The sequence below is a fragment of the Ovis aries genome, chromosome 16 (genome assembly GCF_016772045.2).
Source record: "Ovis aries strain OAR_USU_Benz2616 breed Rambouillet chromosome 16, ARS-UI_Ramb_v3.0, whole genome shotgun sequence".
Lineage (NCBI taxonomy): Eukaryota > Metazoa > Chordata > Mammalia > Artiodactyla > Bovidae > Ovis > Ovis aries.
Window position 1 is genome coordinate 71,332,641 of NC_056069.1, and position 18,283 is coordinate 71,350,923.

General features: G+C 67.7%; 2 protein-coding genes across 8 annotated transcripts in view; both read left to right on the forward strand.

The window, feature by feature from the left end:
• The window catches only part of SLC12A7 (solute carrier family 12 member 7), a 66,502-nt gene that overhangs the window by 45,656 nt on the left and 2,563 nt on the right, over positions 1 to 18,283 (forward strand). For 3 of the 7 annotated variants that reach the window (XM_042233972.1, XM_027980193.2, XM_042233975.2), the window contains exons 6-23: positions 591 to 721; positions 1,258 to 1,499; positions 2,033 to 2,244; positions 3,547 to 3,714; positions 5,310 to 5,408; positions 6,158 to 6,215; positions 6,508 to 6,682; positions 7,125 to 7,243; positions 7,337 to 7,435; positions 7,681 to 7,800; positions 8,392 to 8,496; positions 8,806 to 8,974; positions 12,397 to 12,592; positions 12,805 to 12,974; positions 13,426 to 13,557; positions 14,065 to 14,172; positions 14,453 to 14,631; positions 15,185 to 15,199. In XM_042233972.1, the coding sequence (XP_042089906.1) occupies positions 591 to 721; positions 1,258 to 1,499; positions 2,033 to 2,244; positions 3,547 to 3,714; positions 5,310 to 5,408; positions 6,158 to 6,215; positions 6,508 to 6,682; positions 7,125 to 7,243; positions 7,337 to 7,435; positions 7,681 to 7,800; positions 8,392 to 8,496; positions 8,806 to 8,974; positions 12,397 to 12,592; positions 12,805 to 12,974; positions 13,426 to 13,557; positions 14,065 to 14,172; positions 14,453 to 14,631; positions 15,185 to 15,199 (2,497 nt within the window). Of the gene's footprint in view, positions 1 to 590; positions 722 to 1,257; positions 1,500 to 2,032; positions 2,245 to 3,546; positions 3,715 to 5,309; positions 5,409 to 6,157; positions 6,216 to 6,507; positions 6,683 to 7,124; positions 7,244 to 7,336; positions 7,436 to 7,680; positions 7,801 to 8,391; positions 8,497 to 8,805; positions 8,975 to 12,396; positions 12,593 to 12,804; positions 12,975 to 13,425; positions 13,558 to 14,064; positions 14,173 to 14,452; positions 14,632 to 15,044; positions 15,200 to 18,283 lie in introns of all 7 variants that reach the window. The other 4 variants (XM_042233973.1, XM_027980194.2, XM_042233974.1 and 1 more) reach the window with 3 other exon arrangements.
• Positions 16,137 to 17,033, forward strand: LOC132657929 (uncharacterized). Its single transcript, XM_060400290.1, has 2 exons — positions 16,137 to 16,904; positions 16,938 to 17,033. Exons 1-2 carry the CDS (start codon positions 16,137 to 16,139, stop codon positions 16,965 to 16,967), a joined length of 798 nt encoding a protein of 265 aa, XP_060256273.1. The 3' UTR covers positions 16,968 to 17,033.

An 18,283-nucleotide genomic window follows, 5' to 3' on the forward strand; every position in this document is an offset into this window, starting at 1 on the left:
CCCTGGCGCCCCACAAGCTGTGGTGTCTCTTTGGTTCTGGATTCTGGTTTCCTGCAGATTGTGGTTCTCTTCCCGAGGCAAGTCATTGCCAAAGCGCCATGGGGCTGGGGGAGGTGGCCAGGGGGTCCCAGGAGGGCCTTGTGGTCAGCCTCCGGAGGGACCTGCCGCTCTTCAGGAGGGTGTGCGCCCTCAGGTGTCCTCCAGGTGCCCCTTGCCACGCACGGCCCCTGGTCGGTGTCCGAGTGGGATCTCAGCCCGCCAGCAGGAGGAGCAGGGGTGGGCTGGCAAGCTGGGTGCCACCATGCCCAGAGGTGAGACATGGAGCAGGTGACTCAGCTTCCTAAGTGTTCTCGGGTGAAGTTAAGAGAACGCAGGGGCCGGCCGCCGTGCTCTCGGCCCTGGGCCCTGGGCCCTGGCCTCCCGCTTGGAGCTGCACCTCCTCAGTCACGGCGGCCAAAGTCGGCCACCCGCTGGGAGGAGGTACCCGTGGATGCCACGCGGGTCCCCTGCCCGCCACCTCGCGCCCTGTTCCGGAATGAGCCCGTTGGCGCGTGTGTAACCTGCCGGGTCCCATCTGGCATGTCTTGCAGCGGGCGGCTCTTACTACATGATATCGAGGTCTCTGGGGCCGGAGTTCGGGGGGGCCGTGGGCCTCTGCTTCTACTTGGGCACCACGTTTGCAGGGGCCATGTACATTCTGGGAACCATTGAGATTTTCTTGGTAAGTGCTTTGTTTGGGCCCAGGTTCCTTTGTCCAGCACATTGGTGGGCATCCGACGTCCCTGTCGGGTGACTCAAGGTCTGTCCCAGTGGCATCTGCGGGTATGGGGGCTCATGGGGTCGGGTGAACACCCAGCACAGAGCCCCTGAGATGGCCCTCTGGGAGGCGCTAGCGCCCCGGCCCCTCCCTGCTCCCGGGGGTCCCACTGGCAGGGCGGGTGCCCCTCCCTGCTCCCGGGGGTCCCACTGGCAGGGCGGGTGCCCCTCCCTGCTCCCGGGGGTCCCACTGGCAGGGCGGGTGCCCCTCCCTGCTCCCGGGGGTCCCACTGGCAGGGCGGGTGCCCCTCCCTGCTCCCGGGGGTCCCACTGGCAGGGCGGGTGCCCCTCCCTGCTCCCGGGGGTCCCACTGGCAGGGCGGGTGCCCCTCCCTGCTCCCGGGGGTCCCACTGGCAGGGCGGGTGCCCTCCCTGCTCCCGGGGGTCCCACTGGCAGGGCGGGCGGCCTTCCTGACCTGGCCCTGCGCCCTGCGCCCTGCAGACCTACATCTCGCCCGGTGCAGCCATCGTGCACCCCGCGGGCGCGGGGGGCGAGGCCGCAGCCCTGCTGCACAACATGCGCCTGTACGGGACCTGCACGCTGGCCCTCATGGCCACGGTGGTCTTCGTGGGCGTCAAGTACGTCAACAAGCTGGCTCTGGTGTTCCTGGCCTGTGTGGTGCTCTCCATCCTTGCCATCTACGCCGGCGTCATCAAGACCGCCTTCGACCCGCCCGACATCCCGTGAGTCCTCCGCCGGATCTTGGGGCTGTACCCGCTGAGCGTGTAGGCCGGGCCGGGGGCTGGGCCGTGTCCACAGCCGTCGGCGCTCTGGCTGGGTTGAAGACGGGCTGGCAGGCCTGGGGCCCGTCTGGCAGCACCGCACTGCTCCCGGCCGAGGCCTGTCCTCACTGTAGCCCCTGAGCAGGCTCCTTCCTTATCCCCTTCGGGATTGACGGCGGCAGCCCCGGTCACCGAGCGAGCCCCGATGCTGCCCACATGGGGCTGGTCCGGGGGCGCCTGGTGGGGGAGGTGCTGGCCCTGAGTCCCCCACCCCCAGCTCCTGTGTGCCGCTGTGCACCTGTGGGCGAGCTGTTTGCACCATGTCAGACACCCCAGGGCAGAGGGCGGTGGTGGGACAGACCCGGGCATGCCGCTCGTGGACACCTCTGTGGCTGAGTGGAGAGTATCAGCAGCTCCTCCCCAGAGACCCCTGAGCTGCGCTGGTTACAGAGGGGGACAGTGAGCAGAGGCTTTTCACTGCCCGCCCCCACCAGGGTCTGTCTGCTGGGGAACCGCACGCTGTCCCGACGTGGCTTCGACGTCTGTGCCAAAGTCCACACCGCCAACAATATCTCGGCGACCACCGCACTCTGGGGCGTTTTCTGCAATGGCTCCGCGGACAGCACTTCCTGTGACCAGTACTTTCTCCACAACAACGTCACCGAGATCCAGGGCATCCCGGGTGTGGCCAGCGGAGTCCTCCTGGGTGAGTGTCCCCCCCGGTGAGTGTCCCCCTGCTGAGTGTCCCCCCGGTGAGTGTTCCCCCGGTGAGTGTCCCCCCCGCTGAGTGTCCCCCCGCTGAGTGTCCCCCCCGCTGAGTGTCCCCCCCGCTGAGTGTCCCCCCCGCTGAGTGTCCCCCTGCTGAGTGGCCCCCCCAGTGAGTGTCCCCCTCTGGGTGAGTGTCCCCCCGGTGAGTGTCCCCCCTGCTGAGTGTCCCCCCCGGTGAGTGTCCCCCCTGGTGAGTGTCCCCCTCTGGGTGAGTATCCCCCCTGCTGAGTGTCCCCCCTGGTGAGTGTCCCCCCGGTGAGTGTCCCCCTCTGGGTAAGTGTCCCCCCTGCTGAATGTCCCCCTCTGGGTGAGTATCCCCCCTGCTGAGTGTCCCCCCCAGTGAGTGTCCCCCCCCCGGTGAGTGTCCCCCTCTGGGTAAGTGTCCCCCCTGCTGAATGTCCCCCTCTGGGTGAGTATCCCCCCTGCTGAGTGTCCCCCCCGGTGAGTGTCCCCCCTGCTGAATGTTCCCCTCTGGGTGAGTATCCCCCCTGCTGAATGTCCCCCTCTGGGTGAGTGTCCCCCCTGCTGAGTGTCCCTCCCTGGTGAGTGTCTCTTCCTGGGTGAGTGTCCCCCCCTGAGTGTCTCCCCTGCTGAGTGTCCCCTTCTGGGTGAGTGTCGCCCCCGTTAAGTGTCCCCCTGCTGAGTGTCCCCCCCACTGAGTGTCCCCCCTGGTGAGTATCCCCTTCTGGGTGAGTGTCCCCCCTGCTGAGTGTCTCCCCTGCTGAGTGTCCCCCGCTGGTGAGTGGCCCCTTCTAGGTGAACATCCCCCCCAGTGAGTGTCTGTCCTCTGGGTGAGTGTCCAGCAGGTCCCTGCTGGTGGGCATCCACGCCCGCTCCTTGGGGCCCTGTCCTTCTGTCCTCCTGGTGGCCGTGTGACTGCGTCCCCCATTGCTGACCCTCTGGGCCCCCCGGGCTAGTGCTCCCCAAGCTTAGACGCCGTGGAGGGGGCAGGTCAGGCCCCGGCGTCATGCCCCCAGCTCTTGGCTTGCGGAGCAGCAGTCGGGGGTTAATGAAGAGGTGGAGGGCGGCGGTCGGGCAGCGTGTTGGTGCGCAGCTGCTGTCCGTGATGGGTGTCTTCTTCAGACTCCGGCACTGAAGCCTTTGCTTCGGCTGTCAGGAGACGTTATTTTCTCTGGGCTCAGTTGCTCTGAGTCCGCGCCCCTGTCCAGGCAGGGTCAGCGTTGGGGAGCTGAGCCCTGGGCCAGTACTGGGGTCTTGTGAGCCGCCCTTGCCCCCGCAGACAACCTGTGGAGCGCGTATGCAGACAAGGGGGCGTTCGTGGAGAAGAAGGGGGTGCCCTCGGTGGCCGTGCCGGAGGAGGCCCGAGCCCACGGCCTGCCCTACGTGCTAACCGACATCATGACGTACTTCACCATGCTGGTCGGCATCTACTTCCCATCCGTGACTGGTGAGGCCCGAGTCCGGGGGTCCAGCACACGCCGCCCCCCCCTTCCCCTCCTCCGCCGCTGTTTCTCCTCCCGCCGGTCAGGGCCCCCCGGCTCCCACACACGCCCCCCTCTCTGCCCCCGCGGGTCAGGGCCCCCCCTGCCCCCGTCCCCATCCCTGCCCCCGCGGGTCAGGGCCCCCCCTGCCCCCGTCCCCATCCCTGCCCCCGCAGGTCAGGGCCCCCCCTGCCCCCGTCCCCGTCCCTGCCCCCGTGGGTCAGGTTCCCCCGTGCCCCCCACCCCCGTCTGCCCCCGCGGGTCAGGGCCCCCCCCCCGGTTCCTTTTGGCTCAAGAAATGAGCCGAAGGGTCTCCACTCCCCATCTGTCCCGAGTCGGGGGCCTGGGAAGCTTTGTGGCATCAGGCAGGTTCGTCCACGCTCTCCTGAGAGGCCAGGCTATGCAGAGAAGCCCCGTGACCTTGGTGCTGGCAGCGGACGCGACCGCTGTCGGAGGCCGCCGTCCTCGTGCTCGCGAGAGAGTCCGCTGAGTCTTCCTGCAGGGACTGGGGTGCAGGCCACCCCCACCCCCACGCGTACGCACACACACACTTGTCCGTAGGTTCACGCGTGTGAGTACACGCACACACACCTGCTCCTGGGAAGCCCTCAGCCTCGCCATGGTCCCCTGGCCCCCCAGCCAACTGAGCAGCCTGTGGTGGTGTGTTGGTCCCTCCTGCTCCAGGCTCCCCAGAGCCGGTCCACACACACTGGGGAGGCTGGCCTGCTGGGGACCGCTCCCCTCCTGCCCGCGGCTCAGAGCCGGGGGTGGACGGGCATGTGTCTAGCCTCCCCGTGGAAGTGGGTCACACCTCACTTAGGCGGTAGTTGGGCTGGGGTCCAGCCCCTCGGGGGTCCTTCTCCCCGCCTGTCGGTGATGAGGGCATAGGAGCCTCCCCCGTGGGTGCGGGTGTTTCCACGCCCCGTGGCACCGGACCCACAGGCTCTGCTCAGGCCTCGCCCGGGATCACAGGCGCTGACAGACGTGCGTCCGTGAGGACGTGCTCTGAGCTCAGGTGGACTCTAGAGTTTATGTGCTGGACAGAGCGATGCGGGTGGAGGTGGAGGCTGCTCCCTGCAGGGGGTGTGAGGCTGAGGCTGGGCCATGCACTGACCCAGGCCTGGCCTGGGGGTGAGTCAGCGTTTGGCAGCAGCCTCCAGGGACTTTCTCACTCCCAGCTGCGGGGATTAACGGCGTTCAGGGGACGAGGTCCGAGCTGGATGCTCACAGAGGCTGGCTCTGGCATTGGTGCCCGGGGCTGAGCCGTGCTCTGCTCTGTGCCGTGACTTGGTTCACGGCCGGGCGGCTGATCCTGCGGACACTGTCGGGGACCTTAGGGTGCCCACCCGCGTGTCCTGCAGTCTCGCGGCGTACGGTGAGGTCCAGGCCAGTCTGTGAGGCCCAGCGTGCCGACAGCTGCCCCGTGCAGCCTGGGGTCTCTCCCATACTTTGTGAGGAAGCCCCCCTGCCCCCCACCGTGCTTGGACTCTGCCCGACGGGGCTGGGCGGGCGGCCTCTCCCAGGTGGGCCCGGGAACCATCACCACTCTCTGTTTCCACAGGCATCATGGCGGGCTCAAACCGCTCCGGGGACCTCAGGGATGCACAGAAGTCCATCCCCACGGGGACCATCCTGGCCATCGTGACCACGTCGTTCATTTGTATCCTCGGGGGTCAGTGTGGGGGCCGGGCGTGGGGGCCCAGTGTGGGGGCGAGCCGGGCGTGGGGCCGAGCCGGGCGTGGGGCCGGGCGTGGGGGCCCAGTGTGGGGCCGAGCCGGGCGTGGGGCCGAGCCGGGCGTGGGGCCGGGCGTGGGGGCCCAGTGTGGGGGCGAGCCGGGCGTGGGGCCGGGCGTGGGGGCCGGGCGTGGGGACCCAGTGTGGGGGCCGAGCCGGGCTTGGGGGCCGGGCGCCTGTACCGCCCTCCGCTTGTGGCCGCGCCCTTGGGGCCTCCTCCAGGTGCCCCCACCCCTGCCTCCAGGCAGTGTCGGGCTGCCCTGACCGCACCCCCGCCCTCGGAGGGGCTGGGCTGGCCTTGCCCTGACCCCTGGACTCCAGCCTGGGTTGGTGAAGAGCGTGGCTCTGCCTGGGGGCCGCACGTGAGCACACGGCTCTGTGGTGCGTGACCACGTGCAGCTGTGTGTGCGCTCGGCGCCACGCTTTTGCCGAGCGGGGGTCCCTGGTGTCGCCGTGCCGGTGGGGCCGTTTCTCCCGAGTTCACGCCTCCCCAGCTGGTGAGGGTTCCCGCTTGGTCCCAGCAGTGGTCGCGACGAGGGCCAGGCCCGTCCCGACTGACCCGAGGTGTTCCGTCCAGGGGGGCCGCGACCCGAGTGGGGTGGGCAGGCGGGGGCTGGTGCGGGCCCGCCTGTGGCCAGCGTGTGCTGCCTGCCGCGTCCTTGACCCCAGCTACAGACCTGTCCTGCATCGTGCTTTTCGGCGCCTGCATCGAAGGCGTGATCTTGCGAGATAAGTACGTTTCGCTCATGGCTTGCGGGAGCTCCTGGGCCAGCTGGTTTCTTTGATGACTAGCGTTGAGACTGGGGAGGGCAGGGTGTCCAGCCTCGCGTGTCAGGGTGTCCCAGCGGCCAGCGTGCTGGGGTCAGGCCTGTGCATCCCTCCTGTACTGGAGCCTAGAGCCCACACCGCGACCCTGGCCTCCAGGAGAGCTGGGTGCAGGGGCTCCGGGGGGCTGTCACGCCCTCTCGGAGGCTGGGAGGCGGTCTCTGTTCTCAGCTGCACTTTGGAAACTCTTGCCCCCTCAGGTTCGGGGAGGCCCTGCAGGGGAACCTCGTCATTGGCATGCTGGCCTGGCCGTCGCCCTGGGTCATCGTCATCGGCTCCTTCTTCTCCACCTGTGGGGCCGGCCTGCAGAGCCTGACCGGGGCCCCGCGGCTGCTGCAGGCCATCGCCCGGGACTCCATCGTCCCCTTCCTGCAGGTGAGCGCCCCCCATCATGTGTGAGACTCCCCCCCCGCCAGGAAGCCTGCCTCTGAGGGCCTGGGGTCTGCCCCTGAGCGCAAAGCCGGGGGACGTAGGTCCCCGCCTCCAGCCTGGCCGCCCCACCCCGAGCCTGTGTTCTCGTCTTGCTCTGTGTCTGCCCCAGGCTCTGGGTTTCCCATCCCGGACCGCATGCGGGAAGGAGGTGGGGGGTAAAGCTTCCTCCCAGGAGCCACGGTCCCCATGGGGCCCTCCCAGGCTGTGCCCCCAGCCAGCACTCGACGGGAGCCCCGGGCTCCGCGCTCTGGCCTCTCCTGGCTGTGGCTGTGTGGGGTCCGTCCTGGCGTTGCAGCCCTGAGGCCTCCTTTGAGCTGAACGCAGTGTCTCTGCCTCCGGCCCGCACATGAGCGTTCTTCCGGCGCCTACCCCCTGCTCCCGGCAGGTGTTCGGCCACGGGAAGGCCAACGGGGAGCCCACATGGGCCCTGCTGCTCACAGCCCTCATCTGCGAGACCGGCATCCTCATCGCCTCCCTGGACAGCGTGGCCCCCATCCTGTCCATGTGAGTAGCCGCCGGGGGCGCCTGCCCGCAGGGGTGCGGGCGCGGCTGGGAGGACCCCCGGGGCCCGGGCCTCACGCTGCCGCCCGCGCCCAGGTTCTTTCTCATGTGCTACATGTTCGTGAACCTGGCCTGCGCCCTGCAGACCCTGCTCCGCACGCCCAGCTGGCGCCCGCGCTTCAAGTACTACCACTGGTGAGCGCGGGGCTGCTTCTGCCTTCCCGAGGGCGTGGGGGGCAGCCCCCGGGCCCCGGCCGCCCTTCCTGGACCGGGCGTCCCCCAGCCCCGGGGCTGCTTCAGCCCTCGGGACGGCCGGGTGGGCGCGCCTCAGCCGGCACCAAGGCTCGGGTCCTCCTGCTGGGGCGGGGGAGGCCTCCAGGTGGCTGCTCGGGCGCTGGCGAGGGGCCGGGTGGTGAGTGCCGCGCTGCCGCCGCCCGCAGGACGCTGTCTTTCCTGGGCATGAGCCTGTGCTTTGCCCTGATGTTCATCTGCTCCTGGTACTACGCGCTGTGCGCCATGCTCGTCGCCGGCTGCATTTACAAGTACATCGAGTACCGCGGGTGAGCCGGCGGCCGCGCGCCCTCCCAAGCCTGCCGCGTGCTTGTCTCGCCCTGCCGTTGGGCTTGTCTGTGTCCCAGGGTAGAAGCCACGCTGTTTCAGCGGCGTGTCTCTAAGCCGTGAGATCCGTCTGATGACAGCAGTGGCGGGTGGCGGGTTACAGCGTCTCTAAAGGGGTCCCCATAGAACTCTAAGCGATGGGCGGGTCACTTGCATCTCAGAGCCCTGGGTCCATCACGGGGGCATTTTCCCTGGATACCCTGGCCCCGTTCGGGAGCAGAGGCCTTGGGGAGGTGGGACCTGGGGGCTTCTTGGGCTTGAGGCAATGGGAGGCCCCCAGGGGCGCAGCCTGAAGGCCCCGTCCAGCTCTTCCAAGCGTGGAGGGAGGGTCTGGGGCCCTTGCCCCTCCTGCGCCCCACCCCCATTCTGCACAGGTCGCCCCTCGTCCTGCTGCCCCAGTCCTGCCCAGCCCGGGAAGCCCCCCCGTTTGTCACAGAGGCACCGAGAGGCCCCCACGGCCCCCGGCCGGCTGCCTGCAGGTCCACCTGGGTGGGCTGGGGGCCGGGCCTCATCCCCGTGCGCCTCCCCTGCAGGGCAGAGAAGGAGTGGGGAGACGGCATCCGCGGGCTGTCGCTGAACGCCGCCCGCTATGCCCTGCTCCACGTGGAGCACGGCCCGCTGCACACCAAGAACTGGAGGTGAGCCGGCCCACGCCCGCCCCTCAGCTGGCCCCCTGCCCTGTCCTGAGGTCAGGCCTCACGGAGGGAAGCGGTGCCCACTCTTTAGGGCAGTGGGACTGGGAGCCGGGACCACCCAGCCGGCCGCCCAGCTCTGGTCTGCTCTCTGGTTGGGGCGTCGGGTGCAGGGGTGAGCCGAGCTAGTGGGGCCCCGCCATGGATGGGGGGGGCCTGCCCACCTCCGCACTCCTGGGAGGGGCTGCCCCCTGGAACCTGGGCTCTCCCAGGCTGGCACTGCGATGCCGCACTAACGCCCGCCCCGCCCCCCAGGCCCCAGGTGCTGGTCCTGCTGAACCTGGACGAGGAGCAGCGCGTGAAGCACCCCCGCCTGCTCTCCTTCACCTCGCAGCTCAAGGCCGGCAAGGGCCTGACGATCGTGGGCTCCGTGCTGGAGGGCACCTTCCTGGACAAGCACGCGGAGGCCCAGCAGGCCGAGGAGGTGGGCGGCCCAGCGTCCAGGAAGCGGGCGGCCCTGTTAGCGTTCCGCTGCACGCCCGCCACCGTCCCTCGGGTTGTGCTGGTTCTGTTCTGGTTTCCGAGCGGGTGTGGTTTCTGAGTTTGAACAAGCAGGGAGGGAAACTGAGACTTGGAGTGCACACCCTGAGGCCTCGGGCAGGCAGTGGGCTTGGCTGGGCGCTGCCCCGAGGCAGGACTCCCAGTGGGCGGGACTGGCTCAAGTTCCCTCTGCTCCGCTGCAGGGCCCGTCCAGAGGGGGCCCCGGGGGCCAGCCAGCACTCCGTCCTCCGACTGGGACGCTCCACTGAAGCGGCCGTGGCCTCGGCCCTGGGTCTGGGGCAGCCCTGCTGGCCTGGTCTCCCTAACCCTCAAACCCCGTCTTGGGGACAGTTCAGGCTCACAGACAGTGACTGCGCCGCGTGGCTGTGCCCGCGTGGCCTGTCCCGTCACCTCCGCCCGCCAGCGGCATTTCCAGGCGGTCCGCCACCGGCTGTCTTTCCTCCCCAGCTACGCTTCTGTCCCTGAGACAGGAGGGGTCTGTGACAGCAGTCCCCAAGCCCCGTCCGGCCTCCCTGCTCACCCCTGCCGGGCTGCGGGGTGTGGGCCACCGTGGGCGCCCTCGCCTGCTGTCCCCGTGTGTGGGCTGCCTGGCGTCCATCTGTTTATAAACCAGGCTGCGCCCGGAGGTCCCCCAGAGTGCCTGGAGCGGCCCCGGCCTCTCGGAGGGTCTAAGCCCGTGTATCCTGAGGCATCTGCCCCCTTCCTCAGCGGTGGGACAGGCAGCCCCGGGGACCCACCTGGGGGCTGGTGCCTCTGACGCAGCCTGTGGGGGATGGGTCGCGGCCTCTTCCTCGTCTGCAGGGCTCCAGCCGTCCTCTTTGGGGTCATCATGACCCAGAGGTTTGACGTGGCAGCTGTTGGTGTGAGCTGTGCGTGTAGATGCCGTGGGCATGGCCATGACTCTGGGCGCGACACAGAAATCACGGTGGCGAGCCTGGGCCGTGGGTGCGGACACCGGGGTCGAGGCCAGGGGCTGTGGGTGTGGACACCGAAATCACGGCCTCGAGCCTGGGCCGTGGGTGCGGACACCGGGGTCATCTGTGGCTCTGGGTGTAGATAGTGGGTTTGTGGCTGTGATCCTGGGCGTGGACCCCAGTCGTCTGTGGCCGTGGGCTTGACTCCGGGTCGTGGCGCGATCCTGGTACGGACGCCGTGTGGCGTCCTCGCCAGCAGAGCGGCTCCGTGTGCCGGCGCTGTCTTCTGGAGCCCCTGCATCTGGTGTGAAGACGCCCCAGCCCCGATGCCCGCGCCCAGGTGGGGGCTGGCTCTGTGCTCATAGTGCCGGGGTGGCCTCCGGCTGCACTCCTGAGCTCAGAGAGCATCTTCTCTCTCTGTGACCGTGGCCCCTTCGGCCCCCCAGCGTCTCTGGGGATGGGTGGGGAGGTGGGCGTCTGGCCCAGCACTGAAGGGCGAGGGGTCAGAGCTCAGCGCCGCCTGAAACGGCACCAGCACAGCTCGAGTCACGGCCCCCCTTCCAGCCCTGAGGGGTGTCACCCGCGTGTCCCTCTGGCCCTTCCCCGGCTGCTGTTTCTAAACAAACGACTCTGTGGAAATACTGTTCCGCGTACTCGTTTTGCTTTTAACCACTGCTCTCCCAGTTGGTCAAGCGCTTGTGGCGTTTCAACAAAGGCTGCACAGGGTTCCTTTCCCGGATGAGCTCTGAGTCCTGTTCTGTGGAATCCGCTGTCCTTGGCGTGGGGGTGGTTCCTGACGCCCGAGGCCGGGCAGTGTTGCGGGGTCCTGGTCTCTGTGGTGGTTTACGGGCAGGCAGGCCTCAGGTTCGGTTCTGGTCTCCTTGATGGTTTATGGGGAGGCGGGTCTCGGGTGCGGTTCGGGTCTCCGTGATGCTTTATGGGGAGGCGGGACGCCCCACTCGGGTGCTCCGTCATCTCTATCTTGAGGGCCCCGTCCCATCCCAAGCCGGTGGTTGGATTCTGGCGCTGCTGGGGGTAAGGGGAGGCTCTGCTGGGGGTCACCCCGGGTGTCCAGCAAGGGTGGAGCTCAGACCTGTGTGGGTTCCCCAGGGGAGGGGCTGGTGGAGGCGCTCGCAGGGGCCTCAGGGTGAGGCCCACGGGCAGCCCATGGTCGGGTGCCCAGGTTTGCTGTGCTGGATGTGTCTGCTGGGTGCACCCACGCGGCTTTGCAGGCGGAAGCCTGGGCCGTGTTTGTGGGCCTGACTTGACACGTTGTGTGTCGGCGCATTCGTGGAAGTGGCGGCCTTGTTGGGTGGGGGCCCCTGCTGGTTCTGGGGGGACGGAGGGGCCCACATCAGATGATCCGGTGAGCAGAGGGCCGGCCGGGTGTAGGGGGAGTGTGGGTGAGGCTGGTCTCCTGGGGCAGGAGGGCTCACTGTGGACACTCGGGTTCAGCGTGGGGCTGCGGTCTGAGGCCCCAGAGCGCTGCTGCTCGGAACCCCACAGGGGCTCCTCGAAGCCCCAGCACAGGTCTGTACTCCCGCCCGTGATCTGGAAAACCATTGGTCTCAGAGCTGGAACGTGTGGCCTTTGAGCCGCTTGAGCGGGGAGGCCAAGCCCCTGGACTGGTCTCTGGGAGCGCGTGTCCAGGGGTCCTAAGCAGCGGTGCGGCTGCACCGAGGCGGCCCTGGGCCACGTCCCAGCTGCTGGGACCCTTGCAGGTGGTCGCTTATGTCGGCAGTTGAGGGGGGGTGTGCTGCCAAGGGGAGATGTGTTGGTGGGAGTTTCCTGGGTGTCCATCACAAGTGCCCACAGCAGGGGCTCAGGACAAGTGAGGTTGGCTATCTTGGCTCTGAGGCCAGAGGCCCAGTGTCCAGGCCTCCCTCGCGGGGCCGTGCTCCTGCTCAGGCGGGGCCCACGCCAGGCCCCCGAGGGCCAGTCAGCAGGGCCAGGAGGTGGCCGGCAAGCGCAGGTTGGGCCGTCTGGACAGAGGACCTCCCTTGGTCCCTGCGTGTGTGGCCTCCCTGGGCATCGAGCTGCCTGTCGGGCACTGGTGTGTTGTCCAGGGGGCTGGCCTCTCCCTCCTGAAGCGCCGGCTCCACAGGCTTCCAGGAGGAGCCGTTGGGCCCCACGCATCCTGGCCTGGCCCCCAGGAAGCAGGAGCCGGGGCAGGGTGTTGTGCCGGGGTGGGTGGGATGTGACCGCACGGTCCCAGTGATGACCTTCGCCCTCGTGCTCCCATGGGTACGTGCTCACGTGTACACAGCCAGCCCCGAGCGTGCTGAGCTCTGGCCTGGGCTGTAGCTGCTCGGCCTCCAGCCTCCGCCTGTGAGGCTGTGACGTCTATGTGGAAGCTGCCCGGCACCCGGGGTGGGGGTGACAGGGTACCCCCAGCCCCCTGCTGACTGCCCCCCGCCCACCCGCGTTGCAGAACATCCGGGCCCTGATGAGCGCCGAGAAGACCAAGGGTTTCTGCCAGCTGGTGGTGTCGTCCAGCCTGCGGGACGGCACGTCGCACCTCATCCAGTCGGCCGGCCTGGGGGCCATGAAGCACAACACGGTGCTTGTGGGCTGGCCCGGGGCCTGGAAGCAGGAGGACAACCCCTCCTCCTGGAGGAACTTCGTTGGTGGGTCCACGCCCCCGCCCTGCTCGGAGAGGGGCTCGCGGTTCTCGGGGAGGTGGGGGGGGGTGTGGGGGCGGATCCAGGCTGGCCGCCTCAGCCGCAGGGTGGTGGGCCTGAGGCCCCTGCCCCCGAGGGGCTGCCCGGGGACCCCAGCCCACCCCACCCGGCTGCGCCCAGCGGCCCCGGGCGTGACCTGTGACCGCCCCTCCCTGCAGACACCGTGCGTGATGCCACGGCCGCGCAGCAGGCCCTGCTGGTGGCTAAGAACGTGGACCTGTTCCCGCACAACCAGCAGCGCCTGAGCGGCGGGCACATCGACGTCTGGTGGATCGTCCACGACGGGGGCCTGCTCATGCTGCTGCCCTTCCTCCTGCGGCAGCACAAGGTGGGGGCGGCGCGGGGCGGGGCGCCGGGGGCGGGGCGCCGGGGGGCGGGGCGCCGGGGGGCGGGGCGCCGGGGGGCGGGGCGCCGGGGGCGGGGCGCCGGGGGGCGGGGCGCCGGGGGGCGGGGCGCCGGGGGGCGGGGCGCCGGGGGCGGCCACACAGGGAGGCACGCAGGCTCAGGAGGAGCAGGGTTTACATGGGATAGGGCTCTTGGGGGCGGGGGGCATGGGGCGACCCCAGGCTGGGCTCTTCGGAGGTGGGGTTGCCTGAGGGTGCGGTCGGGGGGGGGGGGGGGGGCGCCCAGGGTGGGCTCGTGGGGGTGGGGTCGCTGGGGGCGGGGTCTCTGGGGGCGGGGTCGCCTGAGGCTGGGCTCACTGGGGGTGGCGGGCTCCTGGGGGCGGGGTCGCCCGCGCGGTCCCCCGCAGCAGGCAGGAGTGACGGCCCCGCCCCCAGGTGTGGAGGAAGTGTCAGATGCGCATCTTCACGGTGGCCCAGGTAGATGACAACAGCATCCAGATGAAGAAAGACCTGCAGACCTTCCTGTACCACCTGCGGATCAGCGCCGAGGTGGAGGTGGTGGAGATGGTGAGGGCCGGCGCGCGCTGGGCGGGGCCCCCGATCCCCGCAGCCCGGGCCGAGTCATCCCCGGAGCCTGTCCTGGGCTCCCGGACGGCTGCGTCTCGGGCTCTGTCTGTCTGTGTGAGCTTGGCTTCGAGGAGGGCTGGGCGTCTTGCAGCGAGTCCCTCAGTGTAGCTTTGCCTGAGGCTTTCCCTGTGGGTGGCTGGGCTGTGAGTTCGCCGCAGGAAGGCTCAGCTGCACTGAACGTGACTGCGGGACCAGCCGCTCGTCGGGATCCGAGCCCCGTGGCCAGTGAGAGGCTCCCGTCGGTCCTGTGCCGGCGGGCGGGCCTGTGCCCAGAGCCGGGGCGGAGGGCCTCTCGTGCTCGTGCGTCCGTGACCAGGGCTCCAGGAAGGGCAAGGGCGTTCAGTCATGACGTCCTGGGGCGGGCATGCCGGGGCCAGGCTCTGCGCCCACAGGGGCCGTGGCGCTCCGTTGGGGGGCGGGGGTCAGCCTCGTGCTTCGGGCCTGCAGGTGGAGAGCGACATCTCGGCCTTCACGTACGAGCGGACGCTGATGATGGAGCAGCGCTCGCAAATGCTGAAGCAGATGCAGCTGTCCAAGACGGAGCGGGAGCGCGAGGTGCGCGGGGTCCTGGTCTCCGGGCATCTCGCCTCCACGCCTGGCCCTCCTCCTCCCCTCTGCTGTGGTCGAGGTCACGCCCTCAGGGGGGCCTGGGCTCGGGGGCCGAGTTGCTGTGTCCGTCTTGGGTCCGTGGGGCCGGCTGGCTGCTCTCCCCATGGGGGTTGGTTCCCGTCCTGGAGAGCGTTGCAGCCCCAGGCCAGCTCTGCGCACTCGGGAGCCCTGTGTGCCCGCGATCATGCGGGCCGGTGAGTGAGGCCGTGCTCCCCACGCCCGCCAGGCTCAGCTGATCCACGACAGGAACACGGCCTCCCATTCGGCCATGGCTGCCAGGGCCCAGGCCCCGCCCACGCCCGACAGGGTGCAGATGACCTGGACGAAGGAGAAGCTGGTCGCTGAGAAGCATCGGAACAAGGACGCCACTGTGTCCGGGTTCAAGGACCTCTTCAGCTTGAAGCCGTGAGTGTCAGGCTGCCCCGACCGCAGCTGAGGGGTCCCCCGCTGTCCGTCAGGAGCCGCAGCCCACACGGCCTGTGAGCGGTGGTGGTGGGGGGGCCAGCCTAGGGCACAGTTAGCAGGGATGTGGGTGAGGAGGCCAGTGAGGCTGCGGTTGGTGTTCCTGGTGGGGGTCCCAGCATCCAGAGGTCAGGGCCAAGCCCCAGTGGGGACCCTCTGGGCTGCCCTTCCGCCCGGGGCCCAAGCCCTGCTTGGCTCACGGCTGCAGCGTTGAGCTGAGAGCCCTGGGGCAGGCCCCGTCCCAGTGTGCGGTGTGGCTGGGCCTGGGAGATGGAGGGGTCCTGGGTGGGAGGCCAGGACAGCATCTGCAGAGTCTCGGGCGGTGGAGCTGAGCCACGGAGCCCTGCTGGCCACAGGGTCTGGGGGATCCGAGGGGCCCGCCCCTCGAGAAGGACGCTGTCGGCTGAGAAGGGTGGCCTGGCGGAGCTAGAAGCTGTGCGACGCGCGCTGTGTGTGCTCCTGAAGTAACACACTCTCCGTTTTCTCTCCCGTGTAGAGAATGGGGAAACCTGTAAGTCGCCCCCTTACCCCGGACCTCGTAGACGTGGTTGCCTGGCATGCGCTGCACGCACAGCCCCCGTGAACTGCGTGTGCATGTCCGAGTGTGTACACAGCCCTGTGTGTGTGCAGGGCCCAGTGTGTGGGTGCTTCCGTGAGTATGTGTGTGTGCCTGGTCTGTGCATGCGTGTGTCTATGCATATTTACTTGGCCTCATGTGTGGGTCAGTGCGTACACATGCAACCCCATGTGTGGGTGTGCTCGGTCCTATGTGTGTGCATGTCTGTGTACACGTGCCTGGCCTGTGTGTGCATCTGTGTGTGTGTGTCTGTGTGTGTGCATGTCCGTGTGTGTGTACTTGCGTGTCCATGATATGCATACACACCTGGCCTGTGTGCCTGCGTGTCCGTGTGTCTGGCCTGTGTGCGTGCATGCATGTGTCCATTGTGTACTTTTGCCAGGCCTGTGTGCGTGCTCGTGTGTGTGTGTGTGTGCGCATGTCCGTGTCCGTGTGCCTGGCTTGTGTGCACATCTGTGTGTGTGCGTATCCGTGTACATGCGCCTGACCTGTGTCTGCGTGTCTGTGTACATGCGCCTGACCTGTGTCTGTGTGTCCGTGTACATGCGCCTGACCTGTGTCTGCGTGTCTGTGTACATGCGCCTGACCTGTGTCTGTGTGTCTGCGTACACGTGCCTGATCTGTGTGTGCATGTCTGTGTACATGTGCCTGACCTGTGTCTATGTGTCCGTGTACATGCGCCTGACTTGTATGTGCGTGTCCGTGTACATGCGCCTGACCTGTCTATGTGTCCGTGTCCGTGTACACGCGCCTGACCTGTGTCTGTGTCTGTGTACATGCGCCTGACCTGTGTGTGCGTGTCTGTGTACATGCGCCTGACCTGTGTCTGTCTGTGTACACGCGCCTGACCTGTGTGTGCGTGTCCGTGTACATGTGCCTGACCTGTGTGTGCGTGTCCGTGTACATGCGCCTGACTTGTGTGTGCGTGTCCGTGTACATGCGCCTGACCTGTGTCTATGTGTCCGTGTACATGCGCCTGACCTGTGTCTATGTGTCCGTGTACATGCGCCTGACTTGTGTGTGCTTGTCCGTGTACATGTGCCTGACCTGTGTCCATGTGTCTGTGTACACGCGCCTGACCTGTGTCTGCGTGTCCGCGTACATGCGCCTGACCTGTGTCTGCGTGTCCGTGTACATACGCCTGACCTGTGTCTATGTGTCTGTGTACATGCGCCTGACTTGTGTGTGCTTGTCCGTGTACATGCGCCTGACCTGTGTCTATGTGTCCTTGTACATGTGCCTGACCTGTGTGTGCGTGTCCGTGTACATGCGCCTGACTTGTATGTGCTTGTCCGTGTACATGCGCCTGACCTGTGTCTATGTGTCCTTGTACATGTGCCTGACCTGTGTCTATGTGTCTGTGTACACGCGCCTGACCTGTGTGTGCGTGTCCGTGTACATGTGCCTGACCTGTCTATGTGTCCGTGTACATGTGCCTGACTTGTGTGTGCGTGTCCGTGTACATGCGCCTGATCTGTGTCTGTGTGTCCGCGTACATGCGCCTGACCTGTGTCTGCGTGTCCGTGTACACGCGCCTGATCTGTGTCTGTGTGTCCGTGTACATGCGCCTAACTTGTGTGTGCGTGTCCGTGTACATGCGCCTGACCTGTGTCTGCGTGTCCGTGTACATGCGCCTGACCTGTGTCTATGTGTCTGTGTACATGCGCCTGACCTGTCTGCGTGTCCGTGTACGTGCGCCTGACCTGTGTCTATGTGTCCGTGTACATGCGCCTGACTTGTGTGTGCGTGTCCGTGTACATGCGCCTGAAATATGTGTGCGTGTCCGTGTACATGCGCCTGACCTGTGTCTGTGTGTCCGCGTACACGCGCCTGACCTGTGTGTGCGTGTCCGTGTACATGTGCCTGACCTGTCTATGTGTCTGTGTACATGTGCCTGACTTGTGTGTGCGTGTCCGTGTACATGCGCCTGAAATATGTGTGCGTGTCCGTGTACATGCGCCTGATCTGTGTCTGTGTGTCCGTGTACATGCGCCTGACCTGTGTCTGTGTCTGTGTACATGCGCCTGATCTGTGTCTGCGTGTCCGCGTACATGCGCCTGACCTGTGTCTGCGTGTCCGCGTACACGCGCCTGACCTGTGTCTGCGTGTCCGTGTACGTGTGCTGCTCCCCCCCCCCCCCCCGCTTTCAGTGATATCCTGTTTAGCCTGCTCCCTCTGTCCAGAGCCGCTCAGGGCGCACACCCGGAATTCCTTCTCTGGGTAGTACGTGAGGACCAGGCCAGGATGGCCCTGAGCGGCTCTGCAGTGGAGCGGAGGCTGGCTGTGCCCGAAACTGCAGTGATTGTTCACCCACGTCCCTCGGGGCCAGGGGCTCGGGCTCCACATTCTGACTCAGCTGGACAGCGTGTCCTCCGTCTGCCCGGCGCCGGGCACGCCTTGCCCCCAGGAGGTGGCGCCTTCAGTCTCGGGGGCAGGGATGTGGGTGAACCTCTGGAGCCGGGCCTCCAGGCCGGGGGTGTTGTCTGTCCGTGCCTGTCTGCCTTGGTGCCCTGTGACTTCCGGGCTGTCTTCCCTCCCTCGGAAGCCCTGGCTACTCGCCCTGCAGAGCCGTGGGGTTCGGGACTGCACTTCCAGCCCCTAAACCCAAGTGGGCTGCACAGAGGGGGACAAGACCCACAGACGAGCCGGGAACGCAGGGCTGAACACCGTTGCCCGCTGTTCTCTCGTGGCTTTAGCGCGCTCTCCACGCAAAGCCTCCTGGCCGAAAAACAAACACCCGTCTGTGGACACAGGAGCGGCCATCCCTGCAAAAGGCGCCATGAGCCCTGGGCCTGTGCCCCGTGTGCCCCGGGGGCCAGCAGGATGCGTGGGAGGCGGGCTCGGGGACGGCCTCCCCTAGGCGCCTCCTTGGAGTCGGCAGGAGGGACTCCCGGAAGGTGGCGGTCAGCCCGCTGACGACACATGCCCGCCCCGAGGGGGCCTCCCTGTGCCCCGTGAACCGGGGGTGTGGTCACCGGTGTCCTCCGGGCCACCATCCGGAGCGGGGATCTGGTTTCC

Bases quoted from the DNA above. Each gene is read 5' to 3' on its own strand.
- LOC132657929 (XM_060400290.1), top strand. From the start codon at position 16,137: ATGTGCCTGACCTGTGTGTGCGTGTCCGTGTACATGCGCCTGACTTGT. The intron at 16,905-16,937 runs CTGTGTCTATGT...CATGCGCCTGAC, and splicing joins TCCGTGTACATGCGCCTGAC to CTGTCTGCGTGTCCGTGTAC.